This window comes from Platalea leucorodia (assembly GCF_965183815.1).
Source record: "Platalea leucorodia genome assembly, chromosome: Z".
NCBI lineage: Eukaryota > Metazoa > Chordata > Aves > Pelecaniformes > Threskiornithidae > Platalea > Platalea leucorodia.
Window position 1 is genome coordinate 83,892,585 of NC_138858.1, and position 24,424 is coordinate 83,917,008.

Sequence of the window (24,424 nt, forward strand, 5' to 3'; positions counted from 1 at the left end):
GTGTGGCAGATTTATATCCTGTACCTAAAAATATATCCAAACTACACTAAGAGTCAAGCCATTTCTCATATCGCATACTTTCTTGGGCTCTGTTCCGCTACTGTACTTGTAACTGTGATGTTAATTATCGAGTAAAGGCATGATAATACGAAACCCTTGTTCAAAACCTACACCCTGCACAAGTACTCCTTTGATCCTGAAACAGTACTGGCATTAGTGTGGCTTAAGTATTTTGCATTACAGGCAGAACATTGAAAAACGTTAACAGCAAAATGACCAAATGACTGAATTCAGAGCTGGCAGAACATATGGAAAAAACTATAAACATGCACTTCATTTGGCCTTTTCTGCCTATTGTTAGATTAATCAGTTTAAATAATGTTTATTTCAATTACCTACTTTTACTTGGCTCCTTTTAGAAGAGTGAAAAGGGATGCCCACCAAATTTTGGGTATAGCCAGAAAATTACATGTCTGCATGCAAAATTGTCTAGCAGCCTATCCAAACTGGCTCACTATTTTTGCAGGAAAGGGACTTTGCTGGTGCAGAGACTGCTCTTTCTGAAAATCTCAAAGTTACAACAAAATAGACATTATTTTAAATTTTACATTTTCACTCATGTTTCTTGAAAAACCATAGTCCTCATGATCAAAAGTATTCATTCTTTGTGAAGCAAGTAATAAATTTCTAACTACTGGCTTACTCACCTGTTCCCACAAGAAAGCCTGCAGGAAGAAGTCAAGATATCACAGGAAAGAATATTCTGGCTTTTTGCCACTAAAAGAGGACAGGGCATTATTTTGGGGACAGAATTTGAGTTCTGCTGGACAGGACATGGGCTTACCAGAGCTAGGTGACAGTAAAGGCTTCATGTCTCTATAGGTGATTTGAAGTAAGAGAGGAAAAGAGATGATGGAGAAGAGGAAGAAATTATGTACTTTCCTCTTAGTCTTAACTCACATAAATTTTTGTTCTGCTGTCAGAACCTCATCCTCTCATAACAGGGGAGAAAATCTGCTGGGAGATCATGAAGGAAGCAAAACAGTATCATGCTATATGTTGACATAAGGATAGACAGAAGTGATATATATTCCTGGGTTGCAGTCTTTGCCAACCTATGGTGGTGTGACTGTGACATGTTGTAACAAGTGTAACGATGTCTATTATACAGTATTTTTTCTCCATCAAAAACATTTTATATGTAATTCACACACTTACTTTCTTCCATTGCTAGTCTCAAATACATGACTAACACAGGTGAAGATTCCAAAAGCAGCAGTGTCTCATTTTAGACAACATCCATATTATTTAAAAATCTGAAACACCTTTAAAAAGATCTGAAGTAATCTAAGTATATAGGCCAAGGTATTCCGTAACATTTATGAATACATTTTCACTGATCTTTAAGACAGGACCTCATCCTTCCAATACTTTTCTAGGTGATATGGTTAGATGCCTAATCACTTAGGTGCTTTGAAAACAGGAGTTGCATAAGTCACATAACCAATTTTTTAGATGTCACTCTGAGTGTTTTGCTATTACAACAAAATCATTGGAGGTTTCATTTATTTTGCATGATTTGAATCCTAATGTGATTATAAAGTAAACTGACTTTTCTGCAAATATTAGAAGCTTAAAATTGAAAATCTTAAATTTTAATTAGTAAATTTCAGTAATTGTAAATACAACTTGCCCTATATAAGTTTTTAAAAAATAATTACAAGGTGTCTCTAGCATTCTGACAGTATTGTTTTGATACTGTTACCATTATATTACAGTAACAGCATTCTGTGCGAGGTAGCTGAAACATTTGCTATCGTGCAGCTTGTAAGTAAACTTTTCTTACATTTTATTAAACCTCCTTCCTCTGTAAATGATCAAAAAGCTAACTAAGTCAGTCAGCTGAATGCCTTAAAGCAGTGATTCTAAATCTTTTTCTTCCGCATCTTTTACAATGTATTTTTTAGTTCCTCCTGGATGGAGGACACCGTAACTTTTGGAGTGAGGAGACAAGGCACACAATGTTTTCTGGAAAGCGTGTCACCGGGAGTGACTAGGAGACAAGGGGGAGATTCAGCTGGGAGGTAGTGGTCAAGGCGTGGAGAGGACTTAACAGGACAAAGGGACAAAGCAGTACAGAAAGCTGGACGACAGGGAACCAGAGATCCCATTGCAGGAGTTTCTGCTGAGCATGTGAGACTCAGCAGGATAAAACTTACAGCTCACAAAAGACATGGATTCCCTCCAGTCTCTGCTGCACCATCCCCAACTCCCAAACCAATACTCTGTTGTCCCTGTTCTGCTCTCCTGCTGCTATGTCACCTCCAGGGTACGTTCTACCACCCTCGAGAAAGATGATCAGGCCTCTTGCTTTGAGTACCTCTGTCTCAGAGCAAAGTAAAAGAATCCTTACAGAACACAAAATCTTACCTCAACAATATCTGAATTCGTTCGACTCTCATGCGGCTCATTATACTCGGTATATTTCAGCAACACTTTGTCCATATCAGTGCTGGCATACTGGAACAGTTTGTTGGTGCTGTTGAAGATGATCAGAGCGATCTCACAGTCACACAGAACACTCAGCTCATAAGCCTTCTTCATTAACCCAAATTTCCTCTTTGTAAATGTCACCTGGAAAAAAAGAAAAAAAGGTCCGTCAAAAATCCCCAAGCTGGTCTTCGTAGTCCTTCTTCTTTTTTTGGAAATATAATGTGTAACTGCTGTAGTCTTTGAATTGAACACTTTCAAAAGGCAAATGCATAAATATAAATATAGTTCCAAAATAGAATATAAGTAGGTGTGTGTGTTATGTAAGAGAGGAAATATGCCTAGTTCTCACTGCACAAAACTCGAGGTACAGGTAAAGAGCATGGGACATTTTCATTTAGGTAGTGCTATGAAATGTCGATACTGATTCTTTCTCTGTAACTTTTAAATTCATATACTCTTTATACTGCATACATCTTTCCTATCAATATTTTAAAACTGTACCTCAGATTTGCAGCTGTAAATAGTTTGAACACATGGAGCCAATTCTTATTTTTGATAGTGATTGACTTTGATTCCATGCCCCCCAAGTCCTGCTAGATTTTTAGTGGAAGAAATTATTTCATACAGAATTTAAGTTTTGTGAAATGGATACATATCCTGTATAAACACACTCACAATAGTTTGGAAGAAATATCTAGTGTTAAAAATTCAAACACTCATGTGAGATATGAGAAATATAACGCATGAATGAAAAACAAACAATAGTTGGCCAGCACCAAGCACCACCTTTGAAACAAGGTCTTTTCTAAACACAGATGTAGCATACTTTATTTCATTTCAAATTAGATGCTTAGAAATATGAACTGGCATTTTTTAGTACAAAGGACTTTGGGTCATATTATATAGGAAAAAATAGGGATGTGCTTATAAGCTCTCAGTAGGCCAGCTAATGCCCTGACATCATGCAAAACCTAGGCAGTATGAAAAATATTGTTACTCTGTACCAAACCATAATTTCCACAGGGATTGTTTTGACAATGAAAGACCCGCACATCAAAGAATTTTTTTTTCCTCTTCTTTTCTGCACTAGCTTACAAGTTCCAGTAAGATACGTGACTCAGAATAAGAAACTACCATGAGCTGTTTAAGCTAATTGTATGGTTGAATTTTTCTCCCTCTTCTGTTTCTTCCTATATGCAATGTTCATTAAGTGTATACGACTGAGGTTTTTTTTACATCTATTTTTTTTCTCTAATAATTTTCATAGAATCATAGAATCATAGAATACCAGGTTGGAAGGGACCTCGAGGATCATCTGGTCCGACCTTTCTAGCACAATCTAGACGAGATGGCCCAGCACCATGTCCAGCCGAGTCTTAAACATGCTCAGTGTAGCAGAGCCAACCACTTCCCCGGGGAGATTATTTCAATGATTGACTGTTCTCATTGTGAAAAATTTACCTCTCATGTCCAATTGGAATCTCCCTGGGAGTAACTTGTACCAATTTCAGTGACAAGAATTTTTAAAATGAAGATACAGTTTTGCTAGGCCTATTATTAATCAAATTTAACATGTAGTCAAGGTATTTGATATGTCAAGGACAGGCATGCAACCAAGTTTATAGGTCTGCCTAATCCTGCACTTGTTGCTACCATTCCTTAATACCCATAAGTGGTAGCACCTCTGCACTTTAATGCTGAGGCAAGAAGATTCATCTGTACATGGTTCATATGGCTGCAGTTTTATCTTGTCACACTCCTAATGCAACTTAACGCTAACTGCGACCCCAGACTACCTTAAAATCCCAGCATGTCAGGCCATGGAAAACGTGAGTTTTAAGTATTTCTAATCCCTCTTTGCTAGTCCATCTCAGAAAGATGGGGCTCTGTGCCAATATTATGAACATTTATTCTCAAAAATGTATACTGAATGTTATTCCTCTTATTGCCATTTCAATCTCTTTAGCCTCTATCAACATACTGTTAAGAAAAGATGGATTGCCATTAAATACAATTATTCAAGCATTTTAAAAACACACTTTCCACAGAACTAGTCTCAAGTATGCATAATGGATAGTAAGTTCTTTCTAAATTTTTCTGTCTCAATGGCTTTTGATATTTGGAATGAATAATGAGATACGTAACAAAACTTCGTTCAACTTCTGAAGAAACCCCTAGTCTTTCACACACTCCTTTAATGTGTTCTCTGATTACAGGAAATTGCAATGCATTTGTTGAAACATACATATATAAAAGCATGTTTTAGAAAAAGCTAAACATACAGAAAATAAAATGTACTAACTCAACATATTTTTCTGCATCTAAAATGCCTTTCAATCAACTTTTGACCACAGTGCTGTAGGTGGAGTGTCTCTGTACAGTATGGTTTCTGTTGCACAGAAACCTCAGAATTTAGCATGTTACAGCTTCTTACCATCAAAGTACACTCCAGTACAGAAATATCTTTAAAGCCACTGTTTGTGTTTACTGTTAGGTGCTCCTGAACATTTAGAATAACCACACAGCTGTGCTGCATAGCACATACTTATTTCATAATACTTATCACCAGAATGATACTGGTTAGAGTTCCTTTTTGTGGAAAGTGAAAAGAAGAACAAATCATCTAGATCCTTTTTTTCTTTCTTTAAAATATAATCTTAATTGCTCTGAATTTGATTTGTTTTTAACTCCTTGATCTTTCTAACATTTTCTAAATCTATCAGATAATGCTTTCTGCCACTGTTGATAAATGCATTAAAAAAAATTGTATCTACTACTGTTTCTATGGTGATCTGGAATATTACTTTTCTTTTTAAATATGCCATTCATTGTGGCTTATCTTTACATATACATATTACATATATACACACGTAAATTTATCATGCTTTTACAACAGTTTATAGTAGGGGTGAACTTGTATTTTCAAATGTATAGTGAAAGGTCAGTAACTTCAGGAAAGATTAAGAATACTCTTCAAGCCATTTAAAAACAATTATCTTTTTTCATACCTTCTTCTATGTGGCTACATAAGGAAGATGAATATGCTCTTCCATATGCTAAAATATTTTTGTGAGCAATATAAGTGGACAGCATCTTTATTACTTAACTTTTTTTGGGTCTCAATTTGTTAAGCATTTGTTATGTTAGCCATACTCACCCAAACTAAAAGTATCTAATAAATATTGACTAAAGTAACAGATAATATTCTAGTATTGCAGAAATTTTGCTGAGTGGTAAAAATTAGCATAAATTATTTAAAACATTTTGTCTCTTTTGTCTAGATGAAGGCAGTGTGCGAGGGCAGTGTGCAACCTACACTTAAGAAGCTTTGACTACACTTGAACTGACTCAGTGCTGAGAATGAACAAGACATACAATCCGCATAAACACAAGCTTTTGACCAGCTGTAGCTACAGTACCAAAAAATCCAGGTGGTCACATAGTCTTATTGTCATATATTGCATTCAAAGTTCTCAGTTATGATAGCATCACATAGCAACGGACAATGTCATTTTGTCATTTGACATAAAAAACACTAGCAACACCGAAAGAAAACACGCATACACTTAGACAATTCATCAACGTATTTAAAAAAGGACATCCAAAGAAATGCATGCATTTCAATATCTGTTTAATATTTAACTTTTTTTCAGCAGCAAGAATGAAATGACTACATTTTCTTTCCTGACAATATTAGTCAAGACATGATTCATTATCCCTGCTGTCTAAACCACTGCTAATTTGTAGGTGGTTTTCAGTTCACAGATTTTCTCCTTTTTAGGAGAATTATAGGCAATTTAGGAAGTCCTTCTCTTTTGGGGATATAATATTTTATAATGACACTGTGAGAATTGGGGAGAATGAAAGTGGAGTAAAGGGAGGAAGTGGAATAGATAAGGGGCCAGCATTCAACTGTCTTTAAAACCTTTTTAAGCATGTTTATATAAAACACAAGGTTTGAAACACCGATACAGTTTCTAAATCCTGTTATGAGGTGCTTTTATGCATAGTTTTATATGTATTGCAAAAAGAGCAGTGTGCAGAGAGTACCACATTTACCTTTGAAACATACCAAAAAATAACCTAATTCCATCCTTTCATATTAAGTGAAAACCCACTAGTCTATTACTATTTGTCTTAGCACTATGGTTATTTTACTTATTTAAAGGTTATTTTTAAAAATTTAAGAGCCAAACTGCCCTCATAACAGGAATAGCATTAGCAAGAAGGTAGGTTATAAAGCCTGCAGCATTTTTCTATATGAAGAAGCATAAATGCTGATAACTTTACAGGCTGTGAGCAAATCAGATACTGCTTTCAAGTATTGGGAAAACACAAAAAAAACCCCAACACTGAAGTAGCCAGCTTCCAACTACCTTGATATAAATCAAGGTGAGCTTTTTATGCATTTTGGATGAAATTCTGACTAAAGGTGAAACTCACTGTATGTGCTAAAGGAAAGGTATTGACAAAAGAGGATTGTTAAAAAGATGTTTTTCCACTTCAACTCTGGCTCATCTTCAATACCATGGAAACACCTCTCAACCAGCTCTTCATGCATAAAGCTGCAAGAATCTTCTGAGACATGGTTCATGGTCTAGTCATTGCAATGTCTGTAAGCAGGGCTGTAGACAGCCTGAATTCAAGTGTGCATATCACACACTGTGATATGCTCCATTTGGAGGGTAATTTGGCTCAGAGCAGACTTTCTTGTTTAGTTGCTAGTAGGTAAAACTTACTTAAACTAAATAAACTAGAAGGTAATGTTGCTTGGTTGCAAGTATAAATTCTTTCATGTGCTGAAATTTAAATTTAAATGTGTGTGTGTGTAAATGATAATAGAGGCCCCTGGTTACTGATAGTCTTTATTTAGCTAAATTTCTAACAACTATTATATGCTTCTTACAGATGTTAATACATCAGTGGAGGAACAGAAGCAGCCATAAATACTCCCAGTTAATGAATACAGCCTTCAGGATACATTATTTATCTTTGTTGCAATGTAGTCTTTGTTTCTTTCTGTATTTTTTTGGTGGGAGTTGGTTTGGGATTATTTTGTTTCATTTTATCTTTGTTTTTAATGCAGGTCCTTCTAGTACTTTTTCTGAAATCTCACACACTCTGAGAGGCGGAGCTGTAACAGCACTCCGTATTTGTCACTAACAGTCACAGCATATGTGCTAACATTTTATATTTTGAAAGTGGCAGTCCTGTGATCTTTTAAGCAATTCAGTCCAGCCAGTGGCAAAATATCAGTGTTCCTCTTACTTCTTCCTATCCTGATTACAAAGATATATAGCTGCTGATATAGGAAAATGAGAGAAACAGGGAATTTGCACATAATCCTTCCCATATTACATTTCCTGCCATTAAACATGTATGAGTGACTAGTGGAAAGCAGGGACCACTGATGCACAGAAGTATCTGATACAGACACTGTCTGGTCAAGAAAAATATTGTTCTGTTTGCTCTTATTTCATCTGGAATGTCTACATTTCTGACACAGGGACTAGAGCAAGCACGGTAGATATGATGTATGTGACAAATAGGTGGTACTACATGAGCAATCTACCTAACTTCAAACATAAAAAACGTCAAGTTGGCCATGTGTAAACCAAGGGGCTCTTGAGTAAAATGTTACTGCCAGGCACCTAATCCTATCATATGCTGAAACCCCAAATAACTACTCGAGAGGCAACAGCTCTTGTCATATTCTCTCTTCCCCTTCCTCCTATTTGATTTTTGTTTAGATCTGTTCATCATATGAAGAGGGCTGGCTGCAAGGATCTTTACAGTAACCCTCAGTGGGACTGGGAAGCAGCACCAGTGCAGGATTTGCTCTTGACAAACCTTCCTTTATGCAATAGCTGGGCATACCATATTAAATGAAAGACCCTTTAAAGAGCAGTGAAGGACCTTGAGCAGCCTGCTTCCATGTTCTTATAACCCTCCAGCATAACTTACAGGGATGAGACAGCAGTGATTTATGCTGGTAAAAGAGCTATTGTCCCAGAAAGCCTCAAGCATATTGAGCTAGTACTTGCTGAATAGTCCAGATAAAGAGGAGTTCTAATCAGAATGCCCTAAAATTACAGCTATAACAAATAAAATGTTCATGATTAATCCATATAAAAAGGAAGGTTTTGTACTTGTGTGTTATGCCCCATTTTTAGTATATTATTACATAAATAACAGATTGAATACTTAAAACAGTGATATTATTCAGTCTGCCCAAATCTGCCACATGACAGTGGATCTCTCATACGAATTTTTTCTTTGTAAGTAAAGAGAAGAGGGATAATTGGAAGATGTGTTAATTAACAGATGATATAGCAACTCAGAAATTAGTAGGTTAGGCAGTATCAATATGCTTCCCACTTTAACTTACAAATTAAGATCTAAAACCAGGCAGGGATGCAAGAATAATAATGGTTAATCTCTGATACTTCATTTCCTTTTGTTAATCAGAGAGATAAGATTAAGTCCACTATATATAGATGTACAGATACATACATATTTGAGGCAAAAAGCATTATCTCTATCAAAAACAAAGTAGCTAATACAATATACAAGAAAGCCGACTTATTTTTTTTGGTATGCTATCACCAGTTCTGGCAGGTACAAATAGATGTTTAGGGTAAAAAACATGTTTACTATTTCTGTGCTGCTAAAATGTTCATAAGGTAAAGGTCAAAGAATATTTCATTCCCTGCTGAGCAAATGGTCAGGAAGCACATTTGTCTGCATTTCCTGTCATAACAGGAAGAGTGTAACTTCTTCCTCTCCACAATGGCTTCAGTTCTGCTTCCCACCTCCAGCTCTTTCTCCCCCAGGGCTTTCCAAACCATTCCTTGCAAGACAGCAAGGCAGTGCCTGTGTCTGCGGTGTTTTTCGGCTCTGTGTTGGCAGATGCCTCATTCTCTACTGCACTCTCTTTACTTAGGCTTCTTGCTCACACTTCAAATTAAAAGTAATTTGACCTAAATATTTACCTTATGCTAATTCACTCTAAATTATGCTCAGAACATACATCTGTAATACAAGCACACTTAACCTTAAATATAATATATTCTAGAAATTCACGGTTCAGTTCAGCAGCTCTCTTAAAACTTTACTTCTCAGGTAGTCTGACATAACTTGAAAAGTGCTGCCAGAGTTGTACAGATCACTACAATTCAGGAGTCATGAAAACTTGGGGTGTATTCTTTGCTTACAGAAACCTAACTTCACCTCTGAAAAAAACAGGACCAAGGCCTAACTGTAATGCTACATTCCAAGTATATGTCTTATTGTGTGCAATTTAATGTAAGCAAGAGAAAGGATTCAAATATGTAAAAGATAAAAAGCATGTGAAGTTTAAGACAAAGGTTCATTGAACAGAATGATGCTTAGTTGCATAGTTAAGCAGTTAGCTTATCATATGAAAACATTTCCCTGGGGGAAAAAAATCATAAAATCTCAGATCTTGGATAAAATGAAGATGACCCATGAGGGAAGACTGAAAACATCAGGAAATTGGTGGAAAAAAGTTTTCTATCTAACTTGTGCTCATGGTAGCACTAATATGCAAGGCTCTTCTCTCTTTCTACATGGGAGTTTCCGATTCAGCTGATAGTCTCTTACTCTTTCCTTTTAAATAGAGCTGAAACACAGCTAAAAATAGATACACGAGGCTGAAATTAGTTTTGAAACTAGCAGCATTAGGTATAGAAGTCAGTAGAACAAATCTAGGTCTTCCTGCAAACGGTCATTTCCCTCCAGGATATTCTTCCCCTGCCCCATAACCTCGCTTTACTTATCTGCTTAAATTTGTTCTCCATTGAGCTGATAACTGCAGTAAGTCTTGGTTTATAGCTTTACAGATTTGCTGGAATCAAAGAATGATAAAAAGTCTATGCATGAAAAAGTTAAACAGCAAGTGTTTTTTACTGTTGTACCCCCTAGAATTACACAGACATGATACTCTAAAAAGGGTGTCTTACAATTTAAGCACCTTAATATTGAAGTGCACACTTCCTATGGTATTTAATAACACTTAAGCTCCCAGCAGCTCATTACAAATTGAAAGAGATGTTTTAAATGGTATGCAGAATCATTAGCTAAGCTCAACTCAGTTTTAACTGTGAATCTGACAACAGCATGCTCCACAAGCAGGAAAAAAAATGCAGAACTAATGAGCAAGACGATCAGAGGGATAAAAAAATGGTGGGTCGCCATACAAGACCTGATATTTCTTAATACTAACTAGAAACACCAGTGGATTAAAAGCAAGAGGGTGTTCCAGACCTGATACAAGAATGTCATTGGGTCAATATGCCCTCTTTCCTGGGTCAATGTACCTCTGGATTTAGCTCACAGACCATGGATTTAATGAGATATTTTGTAAGTGACCTTGTATAACAGTAATACAATATCATTTACGTCATTATACCTATTTAATTTGGGCCTGGGCAGCCCTGCCTGGACTGTTGCAAAGACAGTTTCAGATGATCCCAGTCTACAGCAGCCTACAAAAGGCCCTCATTAAAACTAACAAAATATTTCAAACTGATGAAGAACAAATAGAAAAAATACAAGTACTTTTCTGAGGCAGATGAATGCAATTTTTCCTTCATGTGCTGACCATAACAGAGCTAGTTGAATTATTTCTTTCGATTAAGAAAACACATGAAAGTAAAGTTCACCCATGCTTTTGCAAATGTCCTTCCTCTTTTCCTTTCTTTTTTTTTTTAAACAACTCAGAATTCTTCACAGCAGCCTTCTCCAACCAGCCCAACTGAAATTTCTGCCCAAAGAACTTGTAGCGGTCAGGAGCTTCCAACACCAGATGTCAGTCCTAATATTTTTGGCTATCGGTTCTATTGGTGGTGCAACAAATATCATGTATGCAGTCTACTCATGGGCTACTACTACTACAATGGGCTGTTGACAAGGCTACCACAATCTCATGAGACTGAGCATCACTACCAGAGATTCATTCCACATTTATGGAGACTATATTATCCAGTGTCACAATAAAAAAAAGAAAGTCTTTGGTCACACTGGCTGCTTATAACAGGATTCTCTTGAAAGTTTTCATTTCCATTTAATATCACGATGGTAACTAAGCTACACAAATAAATACAATTTTATTCTAGCCCTAGCAGTTATTCAGACTCCTTCTCCCTGTGGCTAAAAGCACAGTGAAAGGGAATTTTTCAGATGGGCTTTCCTGAAACTTTCACAGCCAAAGAGAATTTGTGATCACTCACAGAAGACTCAAATATCCTTGCCACCTTTGTCACCACATGGTAACTATGAGAGCCAGAAAAACACAGTCAACCAGCAGCCCACATGAAACAACATTAAATTAATGCCTCCTCCTAGTTAAAAGCCTGAATTCTGCACTCACTGAAGTCAATGACAGAGCTCTTATGCAGTCCAGGGTAAAAGGACTGGGCCTCTAATGTCTAGGTTGCAGTAGTTTTCCTTTGACTTATCCCCAAATGCCAAAGTTTCAAATAGTTTTTTGGAAAAGTGCAGTTCATATTCCCATATTGCACATTTCTATGACATTTGGAGCCAGACATCTGACTCTGGACAGTTTCAACTTACATTTATTACCGGTATGGTCACTCAAGTACCCAAATCCAACCAACTAGATTTGCTCAGAAGAAATCCTTTTGAAGGGAGGTCAGCACTATTTTTGTCTTTCCCAATGCACTCATACAAGCACTTTGAACAGCAGAGGAGTCTCCTACCACAGCAGACAGTAGTGTGGAAGAAAACACCTGTTATACTGGTAGAACAAGTACTCCGTTCAATGGGTATCGTAAATAGCTAATCAGGACACTGGGCAAATGAGTTGAAAAGCGAGGACAGAAATCACCTTACACAGGCCTTGTAACAACTTAAATTCTTTTGCAAAAACTTTGTTATTCAGATTCACTCTTGCACTGGGAGAGGGCAGAAGACTTAGACTATTGCTGTATACCCTCGTTTGATACGTGTTCCACCTATTTTTCCCTGCATGTGCTGTCCTGCAGGGAATCTATGTGCTTGAAAACAGCTGAGGATGCACTACCCATGTATATCATATTCCCAACTAACATGCCTTGTATCGTGAAACCACACTCAGTTTGAATATAAGCAACAACAAGGCAGTTTCAAGTCAACAGATTTGCTGCTGTTCTTGCAAACATCTTTCAGTGAGGTAGTAAGAAAGAAAAGAAAACAGTGTCCATCCATATCATGGTAAATGGAGCTACAAATAAGCTTTGTGGAACTGTGCTTCAGCTGGTATCTCAATTTTATTAATCAAAAACTTTTAACTTTTTTTTTTTTTCCGCTGCAGCCTTTTAATATTTTCTGTGCACTCAAATATACTTATGTAATCAAATAAAAAAATAATATAGGAATATAAACCAGTTACTATTTTAAGATTACTGGAAATGTGTAAGTTAGAAAACAAATAAACTGATGCAGCTTCACGGAAGCAGCAATAGCTCATGGAATACATTACATTTTAAGAATCAGTAAGGCTTGTGAAAGAGTACATCTCATACAAATGGTTAAAAGAGCAATACAGTTGCATTTAATCACATCTATACCGCTACAACTAAAAAGCTTGATCCCACAGTCCAAATGAAACTATGGAAATCTTTTCATTGGTTTAACTGAGCTTTAAATCAAGGCACTAAATGCAAAGAGGATAAAACCAGTAGAAACACTTTCTAAATTATGTTTCAATATATTAGAGGAAATGAGAAGCAGAATCAAGCCAATTATACCATGTGGAGGACAAAGTAATGTAAATCTATACCTTCAGCCTCACAGTGACTAATCAATTTGATAGATATTATCAAATGCTAGCAAGATAAACACTTTCTGCACTAACACTACAGTTGTTAGTATGCTAGTGTTATCATTTTATTCATAATTATTAGTTCTGAAAGCTGGTGCTAGAAGTCTTGAAACTCTACGGTGAATGACTTGAAAGACTAGCTGTCTTCATTTTTTAAAGTAAATTTAGCCTCCTGAAAGATATCTCTTTGACAAGATTGGGAATTAAGTTCTCTGTAATTCCTGTATTTGAGTAAGGAAGTTGACACTTGAAGCTGTTGTATAAACTAATGTTACTAATGGCAAAGTTTTGTAGTATCATATACAAAATAATTCAGGTTCACCTCAAAAAGAAACCATGGTAGTATGGGAAAGTTCCAAACAACTAGTGTCTTAAAGTTTAGTGACAAATTCAGTTCAATATTTCAAATCAAATTTCAATTCCAAGCTATAAAGCAATTAAAATAAATATGGTGGTGGTTTTATATGGATAGAGTTACTGATTTTTGGCTTGGCCCACAGCAATAGGCAACCTTTAGGGAAAACCATCATAAATATTTTGCTTTTAAATGTGATTTTCTGCCATGGAGAACACAAGTGACTACTAACACTACAGAATTTAAAAATTCTGGGAAACCGTATTTAAAGATTATAATTTGTTGTTATGCCTAGGTTGAGTTCTTTATGGCTTTATAAAATCCTTGAAGACTAACAACATGATCACTCCTTAAAAAACAACCTGAATATATGAAGAAATTTATAGATCAAATGAATAGAACTAATATATTAATAGTAACTCAGTATCAAGTTCTTAAAAAACAGCAACTGAAGATTAGTCGTATATTGCAGCCACATGTATGAAGAACACTAATCCTAGTGTTAAATAATTTTATGGAGTTTTTCACACTTGTGAATCTCCAGTTTCAACAAAACATCCATCCGTTTACATCAAATGTAAACAGCAGCAGCTTTTCACCGATTTTATTTTAAGATCCCAATTGTTGAATTTTATTTTTCTGAAAACAGGAAAGCCGTTTCTCTAATTTATGACCATATTTTAACTAGCAGAGATAGTGTTGATAATATGTGACAGCTACTCAGCTATTTTATCTAAAGCAGTGGTAATAATTAATTAACAAGTCCTGCTGGACCTATTTAGCCATAGCATCAGTAATGGAGACTTTGTTTCATAGCTACAACATGCCAATATTATTGTATGTGGGTTTTAGAATGTGTTAGGCTGCTCAAATTCTTTTTAAAATTCATGTTCTGACAGGAAAAGATGAGATTTTTTATGAACTAGTGTCATTTTTATATGAAGAAGGTAAAAATAAAACCACTGCAAATGTGTAGAAACTTAAATGATTTGGTTCCATGAATTTAAATGCAAGTTCTCCTGCAAATAAACTCGTATTATAATAGTTCACAAAATGCAGTACTAAAAGCCTGTGTCCTGTAACAACTTGCAGATGTGCTTACCTGTGTACATTATACACTGAAGTCAAAGCGAGTCCAGAGGGGGCCCAAAATAGAGCATACACATCAGTGTTTGTACAATCAAGGCCTCAAGTAATAAATTCCTAACTACGCGTGTTACTAAACTTGAAAAAACTGTGTGTGAGGTTTCTGATTGCTTCCAAAAGTACTTTTTCTTTGATAGTCTTCCATACATTGTGTATATGTATACATATACGTAGGTATATGTATATGTACACAAAGTTATCAGCTTTTTAATCACTTATGAGAATAAGTCACCTTAGAAATATAATATGATGTTCAAATACAGTATATTTGCTACTCACCTGTCTGTTACGTTCATCCATAATCCTTGTAATCTGAATCTTTTTTCTCCCCATAGTCCCCGTTTTTTTTTCTCTCCTTCTTCCTTAAAATTATGTATTTTTCCCTTCTCTTTTCTTCCTCTTTCCCGTTTCCTCAAAACAAACCTCCTTCTTCAGCACTTGCACTACTCAGTTCACAGTCCCCTGCATCCGTTCCTGCTAGACACAAAAAGGAAATCAAATGTTATTACAAAATTGATAACTAGATGAAAGTTACTATATGGACCTGACCAAGCACCCTAATTATATTCAGTGTACAAGTAAATTGTAATAAAAATTTACTGCATCTATAAAATAAGTAATGCATAGAGAAATAATAGTTTAATTCAAAGGCTTCTTTTTATGAACAAACACTCCAGTATATCAAGAAATGAAGAAAAGGACTGAAATACACATTGCCAAAACTTTAACGGAATTAGGTGTCTCTAGTTTTAAATATCAGTCACTGCTCTAATATGAAAAATTACCTAAATCAGAGAGTTAATGAACCTTTCTGTACCTATGTATGCTAAGTAGGCCAGCTAATTCATTTCTGAAGGGAAAACAATCTTGTGTTTTGACAGCAGAGGTGATAATGCCCCTCATTATGCAAATAAGATGGACCTTTATTGAAGTGTTACTTGATATATGAGAGATGTCAGCTACTTTAAATCCAAAATTTTTAACCTTATTCTTTAAGAATATAGATTAGTGCAAGTATCACTCAAGATCTTTGAAGAAAACAGTAGTGCATTTTCCCTCATTTCATTTCAATGTAAATTCTAAAACGTTCTGACGAATGATTTATAATTTGCAAACACATACATCTTTCCTTATAAAAATTCTTGCACCAAAAGACAAGCTATATAGCACAGAATAACAGGGACAGATGATAATTTAAGAACATTTTAAAAAATATTTTCAGTTTTAGTAATGCACTGATACTAGCTCCCTGAACTTTACAATACTGGTTCTATTGCAAAACTAAGGACAGTTATATGCAATATATAAAAATACATAATGCAGTACACATTCCATATTTCACAAAATGTCGTAAATCACAAAATTAATTTCTATCATATGCAAAGTATTTTTAGCAATAAAAGACTTGATAGGAGTATAAGAAAATACAGAAATGATGTTCAGTCTAGTAGTAAAGTAAAAGATGCAATTTTTTTTCTCTTCTTAACCTTCATTTACCATTTTCACGTTTACATATTTTGACCAGAACAGTTCTTTTAAATACAGAAGAGAAAAAAAAATCTGAATGAGATTCATTTAAAATGATTTTTTAAAGTTTTTATGTTAGATCCAGAGTGTATTAAAAATATTGCCTTGGAAACAAAAATTTAGTAATTTTAAAACAGACGGTGGTGTTTCCTTATTTATTTTAAGCTCGTAGTCTTGCAGCCAACCTGATAAATTCTCACAATATGTTACGTAACACTAAGCCGATGTCCTGGCCATTTAATCCATTATTTGGCTCTGATTCAAAGCTACTGAGGTAGAAAAGCTAGACCTCACTCATTCTGATCTTCAATTCTCTCTTGATTTTCTTTGCATACATTAAACTTTAAGCTGCTGAAGTGTTTTATCGCTCTAAGAAAAAAATAAGTTAACAAATAAGCAGTCAGTCTGAGTTTTCTAACTAGCCACTATGATATAATTAATCTGATGGGCAAAACAAATTTTAAAGAATACTACTTATTACTTTTCTGTACATGAATGCTTTTTTATATTATTTCCTAGGCATATATAAATATGCCTAAATCATTACCGTAATGCACAACATGGAACATGGAACAATTCATGTTGCCAATATAATAAAGTGTAAAGGCTGCAAAATTTTTTTACTGCTTTTTACTTATTTGAAAACAGTTCAACTTTTCATTGCTTAAAAAGACACAAAGGCGCTTGATCATATTTACAAAAAAAAAGTCAAAAACTTTGAAATAAATTCAATTGATTAAATGTATTTATAAAACTATTTTTCCAAACAAAGCTAGGAGACAGTCTTATCTGATATTCAGTGTTGACAAACAAACCCAGTCTATTTTTAGAAACAGTTTTACATTTCCTCGGACTGGGTTTCTTTCCTGTTTTTCCTATAGTCTTACCTCCGATACAAAGAGCAAGTTAGAATGGTGTTTCCCATGCACATGCAGGACCCAAAGGAGTCTAACAGGCTTTCTCTGTAACAGTAAGCCAATACACTAATCCACAGCAAATGCATATGGAACAATTTCCTTTCCTTTCATTCAGCTGAAGCCAGTGGCACTATCGGCTTACAGCACTACGCCTGCCTAAGCTCTTATGCACTTCAGGGTGGAAGGTCAGGGTGGACAGATTAGAGCAGTGGTGACAGGTTAGCAAGGATGAGAGCTGCTCTGCAGATCAAGATGCTGATGCTGAGTGAGTTCAGAAAATCACCGAATACTGAGAAATTCTACCAGGAAGGACAAAAATCTTAGTGGAGGAGCAATATGTTGAGTCCCTCCCACACACGTATCAGTTCCACATTTAAGACCAGTCTTCAAACAACAAAAGCTTTTATAGACAGTTTAAAGTCAGAACAGTTAAAATTCCTATGATCTACACAAAATTTTCTTAAAGTAATTCATGCAACACTTGATGAGCAGAATTTTGTTCTTCATTACCTGTAGTAATGTAGTAACCACTAACTACACTAGTTTTATTTTAAGTGGAAAAATAGATGTGCAGGAAAATAAAGTTGAAGGAGAGCAAGGATGATTTGATTATTACATATTATCATACAATCTGAGAGAACCTGAAGGAGAAGACAGAATGTCATATGTAGCCAACATACAATTTGCAAAGAAACATAATTTTGCTTCAACAGGCAGCGGGTTAAGTTTTCTTGCATTGATGAAAAAAACCTCTCTCCCTCAAAGCTTTTTGCTTACTGGTCTAATTTCAGATAAAAGCTTTTCAGTTTTTCTAGCAAATTTATATCCTTTTTAAAAAAGAATTTCTGCTATTTTTGCTTCCACTAGACACAAATGGGGAAAGCTGTGGTATTCTCTGTATCTGTCTTACTCTTTTGCACATATATACATATCAACACATACTGCTTCACATGCTGTTCTTACTATGTGTTTGCCTATAATTTTATTCATTTCATTAGTATATACATTTGCACATGTAAATATATAAAGCAGACAGCTGGACTGATTCCAAATCAATTAGATTCAGATGAGTAAATCAAGACATGTGATTCATGGGCTATAACCTTCAAAGGCTGGTGACTTCCGAGTCAAACAGAATGTATAGAACTCTAGAGACTAACAAATCCCCATGGCTGCTTTAGGACTTCACCAGTGTTCTCAATACTTTTTGAAAGTTCTTGCATGATTAAGGGTTATATATTAAGTATTTAAAGTTCCTGTTAACTGATCAAGTGTATTTCCCTAGCACTAATAAAGCACACTAGCTAGAAAAGTTGAAGGTACTACAAAACTCAAATAGCACTGCAGGCTTTCATTATCCAAGAGAATCTAAAAAGGAACTTAAAATAATTCGAGAAGCTTTGCTGAAGTAACTCTCCACATAAAAGAAACCTTCCAACTTAATGACATGGTTACAGGCAAACAAATTGCACTTAAAGAAACATGCTATGCTGTTACAGTCTTCAGCATTTTTTTCTTTTTGCAAACCCAAACATAAAAAAAAAAAAATAATCAGACTGCTTACAAAAAGAGGAACTTCATTTTTGGCGGGCTTCTGTTCACTATATGATTTGGCAGAGGCAGTGGTAGCTGACAGAAGATTGATCTGAGCCTTGAGAAGGGAAAAGAGCTAATGGACAAATGCAGCAGATCACTTGACCGCTCCTGTCTCTCTTTCGTACACTCACGCACAGACATATACACGCGCGCACACATACACACACACACATGCACACCCACTATCCCTCCTCTGCAACACAGAATCTTGATAGAATGGCAGGAAACACGCACAGAGTGGTCAGGGAAGGATATGATGTCAGCAACCACGAACAATAAAAGGTGTAAAGGTGCTTCCTTCCCTAAACTGTTCCAGAAGTGCAAAATGGGAACCAAAACTCTCCACTTCCTTCTCCGAGCAGAACTGTCTGAATCTGCTCTGCTGCAACACCCCAGACACAGAGTTCTTTGAACAAGTCACACCAGGGGCAATAAGGAGAATCAAAACAGGAGAGTCAAAATATTTAATTTATAAACAAGAAGGCAGCCGGAGAAAAAACTAAGTTAAAATGTGCTAGGGTTTAACATTTTCATGGTTGCTTTACAAAAGAAACAAACTTGCCATAAAGATGTCTCTGTTCCTTAAGCAGCTTGCATTCTGAGTGGATTAATTAGGTTAAAAGTAAAGAACCAAACCAAATTCATTTTATTATCCTGATGTAAGGAAGCAAACAGAAAAATGCTGTCCCCATTCTCTTACCATTCTTATCTTGATAAATAAATGCAACTTCAAAGATATATGAAATCTTTTTATGCAAGCCTTTCTGTGTACTCAAGAGAATACATCAGCTACTTTTCTGATGAAAAATTAGCTGCAAAGCTGCAAAATAACCATGAAAATCCACAGTGGGGAACATACATTCAAATAAAATGGTCACTGAAATGTTTTCTGTAAAAGCCCTAGCTGACTATGTTCCATATATAGACAAAGTCACACAATGAAGAAACAGTTGGGCATACTGTATCAAATAAAGACACCGATCATTTTGGGTCTGTCACCTTGAGCTGGATAAAGCTGAAAGAAATACAGAAAAGGATGAAAGTAACAATCATCTCTCATGTTACCCAACTGAGATCAGCTGACATTAAAGATAGAAGTGGTCCTTCACATTCAATGTGGTTTGGCTGCATGGTCATTAGAGAAGACACAGTTTGGGCCATTAACAGAAAGGTTATGATAAAATGATATATGTCATCACCATGGCAATACATCAGTAAAGCAGAAATGGCATGATCTACATTACGGTTACCCAGGCAGAAAGCCATGCAACAACTGACTGAGTCATCTTAAGGTTTCAAACATCTGTCTACAACACTCTGATTTAGAAATTAAACATAACCTACATTTATGTGTTTTGATCTTATGGCCAGGCTGCCACATGAAAAGATTAGAAGGGAGTTCATTTTAATCTACTAAATTTAACTCTCAAGAGATCATGCATTTTGCTACAGGAAGTATAAAACAAACATTTAAGCCATAGTGGATATAATGTAACAGATTAAATACTACAGACTACTAGAGAGAGCCCACGTCAAACTGAAAAAGTCTGTACATAAAGAAAATATTTGTGATCTTTAACTACCAAAGCTTATTCATCTTTTCATTTATCTAACTTGATTCCTGATTTATGGCATGAGTTTAATTTATAATGGAGAACAATTCATGGGCAAGGAAGTTCTGCATCGAGGCATGAGTAAAATGTTCATGAACTTGCAAACTGCAAAATCGTTCCCTATATTTAAGTTGTTAATTAAAAGTTTTAGAGAAAACTTGAATCATTTGATCTGAATTCATATTTCACTAATTTTACTCCTGATTTTGAAAGCATCTGCTGAATTTGTAAGATTGTCTATTCCAACTTATACTCCATTTATTTATTTATTTATTTATTTGTAAAGGATAGCAGAATGTGTTTATTTTTAAGTCTGAGCTTCAGGAGATATACCTTATTTGTTTTTCACATTTATATTTGAACATATTCCTATTACGCTGACGATGTAGCAAGGAACTGCAAAAAATTCCTCTCTTCCAGCCAAGTTACGGTCTTGTAATCAATACCATTATTTGTATGCCTAGGAGGAAGAGGCATGAGAATATCCAGCATTGTGAATTTTTTGGAATTTGGAGTGAAACAGTTCTGAAAACTAGTTGTAAGAATACTTCAACTCCCTTGAATCAGGCAACTGTGGTTACTGTATCTTACAACTCAAATACAGTACCAAGTTATCTCACAGAGCAAGAACTTAGGCAATGTGGGTGGAAAAGTTTCATTTGCTATTGTTTTGCAAAGTTCCCCTGCAAAGTTTTTTTGGGCAAACTAAGCATCATTGCCAAAATAATGGAGAAGATGGTACTTCCTACTAGTAGTCCTACTTCATTATGCCACAGACCCTGCTTTTTCAAAAGACTGAGTTATCCAGATGCAGAATGCCTAGTCTATAGCCACCTATCAATTTAAGCTGATCCATGCCTTTATGAAAAGGAAAGGAGTGACGTCAGCTTACCTTCCAGAGGATGTGCTGAGAGTCATCCACCAGGCACAGTGAAGGAGGGTTTTCTGAACAGTACATACCTGTTATACCAAACCTGGACATGCTGATAAAGATCCATGATAGCAGGCCAAAGGCCTTCCAAGTGATTGTGGAATTTGCCAGAGATGGTGAGTCATTCCTTGCAGCGGTGCACCAAAAGAGGAACCAACCACTGGCAATCTAGATGATAAAAACTGATTGCCTGCAGCCCAGTAAGAAGAGATATGTGCCTGCTATGCTTGGTGAAGAAAGGAAGACTTGGCTAATTTACAACATTTTTGAAGAATAGATGAAGAAGAATATTTGATTTCTAAAGCAAAGAATGCAGAGAGTAACATATATTTTAAGGGAAGCAATTAAGTGAAATGCTAGTATACTAAAAAACATACCTGTGAAAAGTGGATTTTAAATCTACGATGACTAGTGGGTGATATTTCAGTGTCTACCCATCACCCATTTGAAAAAAATGGGAAGTAAATAGTTTGAAGAAAAAGTTTGCACATTTATGATTAGGTTCATGATGTACCTTTGGCAGCTAGACAGGCATAATGGGACTCTGACCAATAAATATGGAATAAGATCCTTGAAGTGCTTGGGAGACTGGCTCAAGCATAACAGTTTATTGAATCAGACAAGCTAATAATATGAGGGAAAAAATAAAGGACTGAAAACTGAATCAACTAATTGGTCTGAAATGGAGTCAGTGACTAGGAATGGGAACCTGTCTGAAAATGGAGTAGGGAAATTGGACGGCTGCAATTTCAGCTAGGAGTCTTAATAGTTTTGAGCTAATAATTTGATTGGATTGCATTATAGTTAATAGGTGTGCAATAAATATCAGGAAAGGTATTTTACAAGTTCAGTCTGTCATTTAATGAGCTGGAGAAGAGGAAGCATTTCAGTGGTCAAGAGAGTATGATTTAGCACCTTGTATGTTGAAAAGGTGTCTTGGAACTACTCTGATCTTGGTCTAGCTACATTTAAAGACATCTTTCATATTGGGTAAGATACTAGTGCTTAGAGTTTTGGAGCAGTCTTATACACAAAGACAAAGGACTTTGGAGAGTGTTGGCTTATTACAGGAAAAGCCTAAGATGTCTAGAGTTGAGTCATTGCATCAGCAGTCCCTGGCTGTGGTTAGATCTAGATTTACAGATTTGTTACTAGTGCTCGTATGTGAGGAAGTCTGTGGTGAGGAACATAAATCCCCACAACGGCTTTTAAGAATCAAGGGGCAATTCCAGGTATTATTGGAAAAAGCTATGTACTGCAATATCAAATCACAGTCTGAACCTGGGCACAAGTGCTTGGCAATGCCAATACCAGTGGCAGACAATTTTAGATTGTCTTCTATTGAAGAAAGTAAGGATTGATTCTCAAAAAGATTCTTTGTTACCAGAAAAGTTTTTGGATTACTTTCTGCTTATAATTTGCTGAATTGCAGAAATGCAAGCAAGCTTGGTACGTGCACTTAGACAAGAGAGCTGGAGACAGCAGTGTCTGAACTATGGACAATGATCAGTCTTGAAGCAACAGACAGAGTAGATGGAGAAGAGAACTAAATTTTGGGTAAAACAGGTGGACTTGTTCAGATCTACACAGACCTGATCTCCTCCATCTTCATCGAACAAGCTCGAGAGCAATTTTATACAGTCTGACCCAGGATCCTGCCTTTTTTCACTCAAAAGGGCACTGTAATCACGCCTATCTATGTTTAACAACACAAGCTGAGTTCTGCTGTTCTAGGTTTGTGCTGCACCACTGCTTCATCTGTGTGCGGACGAACAAAGATTTGGATTGTAGAAACCTAATAATCACATTTTGAAAAGGGATATCTTACACATTTGCAAATGAAACTTTTCAGGAAATGTTTAGAGAAAAGAGAAAGCTTTTAGAAACAGGAATTTTGTGACATCTATAAACAGGACTAAACGTAAGAACCCAAAGTCTCTTTAAAGTACTGAGCAAATAAATGAGTGAGCACTGTATTTGGTTCAAAGACTAAGCTGAAAATTAGGAAGGATCATCTAAATAGGTAGAACAGGGACAAAACTGAGGATGAAAGTACCTTAAAACTGGGAACATAAGTGTAGAAATTAAGAGAAGAAAAACTGAGATGTGAATAAGTTCCTCATTAAAAGAAAATGTATGCCTCTGCTAGACAACAGATTCTATAGAAATATCATGAAGGGCTTAATAAAAGGAACGCTTTGCAAGATGACCAAAGTGAGTGACAAAAATTGTCAAGGTAAAGCCTGAATGAAAGTATAACTGTTTTGGGTTAGTGATGGGAAATATCTTGACAGGAAAATTGTATAAATATGTTAAGGTGGTATAACATTTTTTCTGGCTGGGAAGTGTTGCTTATGGTGTTGTCATTTTAAGAGTAATTTGAATAATGGCTGGAAGACGAAAGAAGGTAGAAGGGGTAGGATTACTACAGGTGAGCATAACTTCTGTGATCATACAGACCTGGATACTTGAATAAAAGACAGCAAAGAACCTTGTTAGGTAATAGTTTACTATGTTATTTATTTATTTATTAATTTTTTTAATTTTACTATTTTATTTATTTATTTATTTATTTATTTATTCTGTGATTTGAAAATTGAGAGACATTGGGAGAGAGCTCAGTTATAGAAAATACAGGGAGTACAGCCCTGAAGTAAAACTGACACAGAGAAATGGCTTTGGAGCTATTGCTGATGGGAAAGGAAACTCAAACATTAATACTTGATAATGGACATTAATTCTCAAGTCTTGCTACATTTAGAGATATAAGAAATCTTTGTAAACAAACAGTATGAAGGAAATATTTGAATCACTTGTCAGTTTCCCTGCCCTAATGGAAACAACCTGTACTACCCTGAATTTGGCTAGCTACTCAAGCCAAAAGGGGGCAACATCACTTAAGCATGTCCCCTAACAAGGTTCAGCTTCCTACAAGAGAACTGGAGCAATCAAACATGGAAGACTTCAGGCCACAGCAGTTCCTCAAAATCTCACCAAATCTTG

General features: G+C 35.8%; 1 protein-coding gene across 14 annotated transcripts in view; it reads right to left on the reverse strand.

Annotated features, from left to right (window-relative positions):
• Positions 1–24,424, reverse strand: part of MEF2C (myocyte enhancer factor 2C) — a 141,990-nt gene that overhangs the window by 64,766 nt on the left and 52,800 nt on the right. For 9 of the 14 annotated variants that reach the window (XM_082336534.1, XM_082336532.1, XM_082336535.1 and 6 more), the window contains 2 exons: positions 15,117–15,314; positions 2,431–2,634 (listed from right to left, as the gene is read on the reverse strand). In XM_082336534.1, coding sequence (XP_082192660.1) covers positions 2,431–2,634; positions 15,117–15,170 — 258 coding nt within the window. In that variant the 5' untranslated portion in view covers positions 15,171–15,314. The remainder of the gene's footprint in view (positions 1–2,430; positions 2,635–15,116; positions 15,315–24,424) is intronic. The other 5 variants (XM_082336537.1, XM_082336540.1, XM_082336539.1 and 2 more) reach the window with 1 other exon arrangement.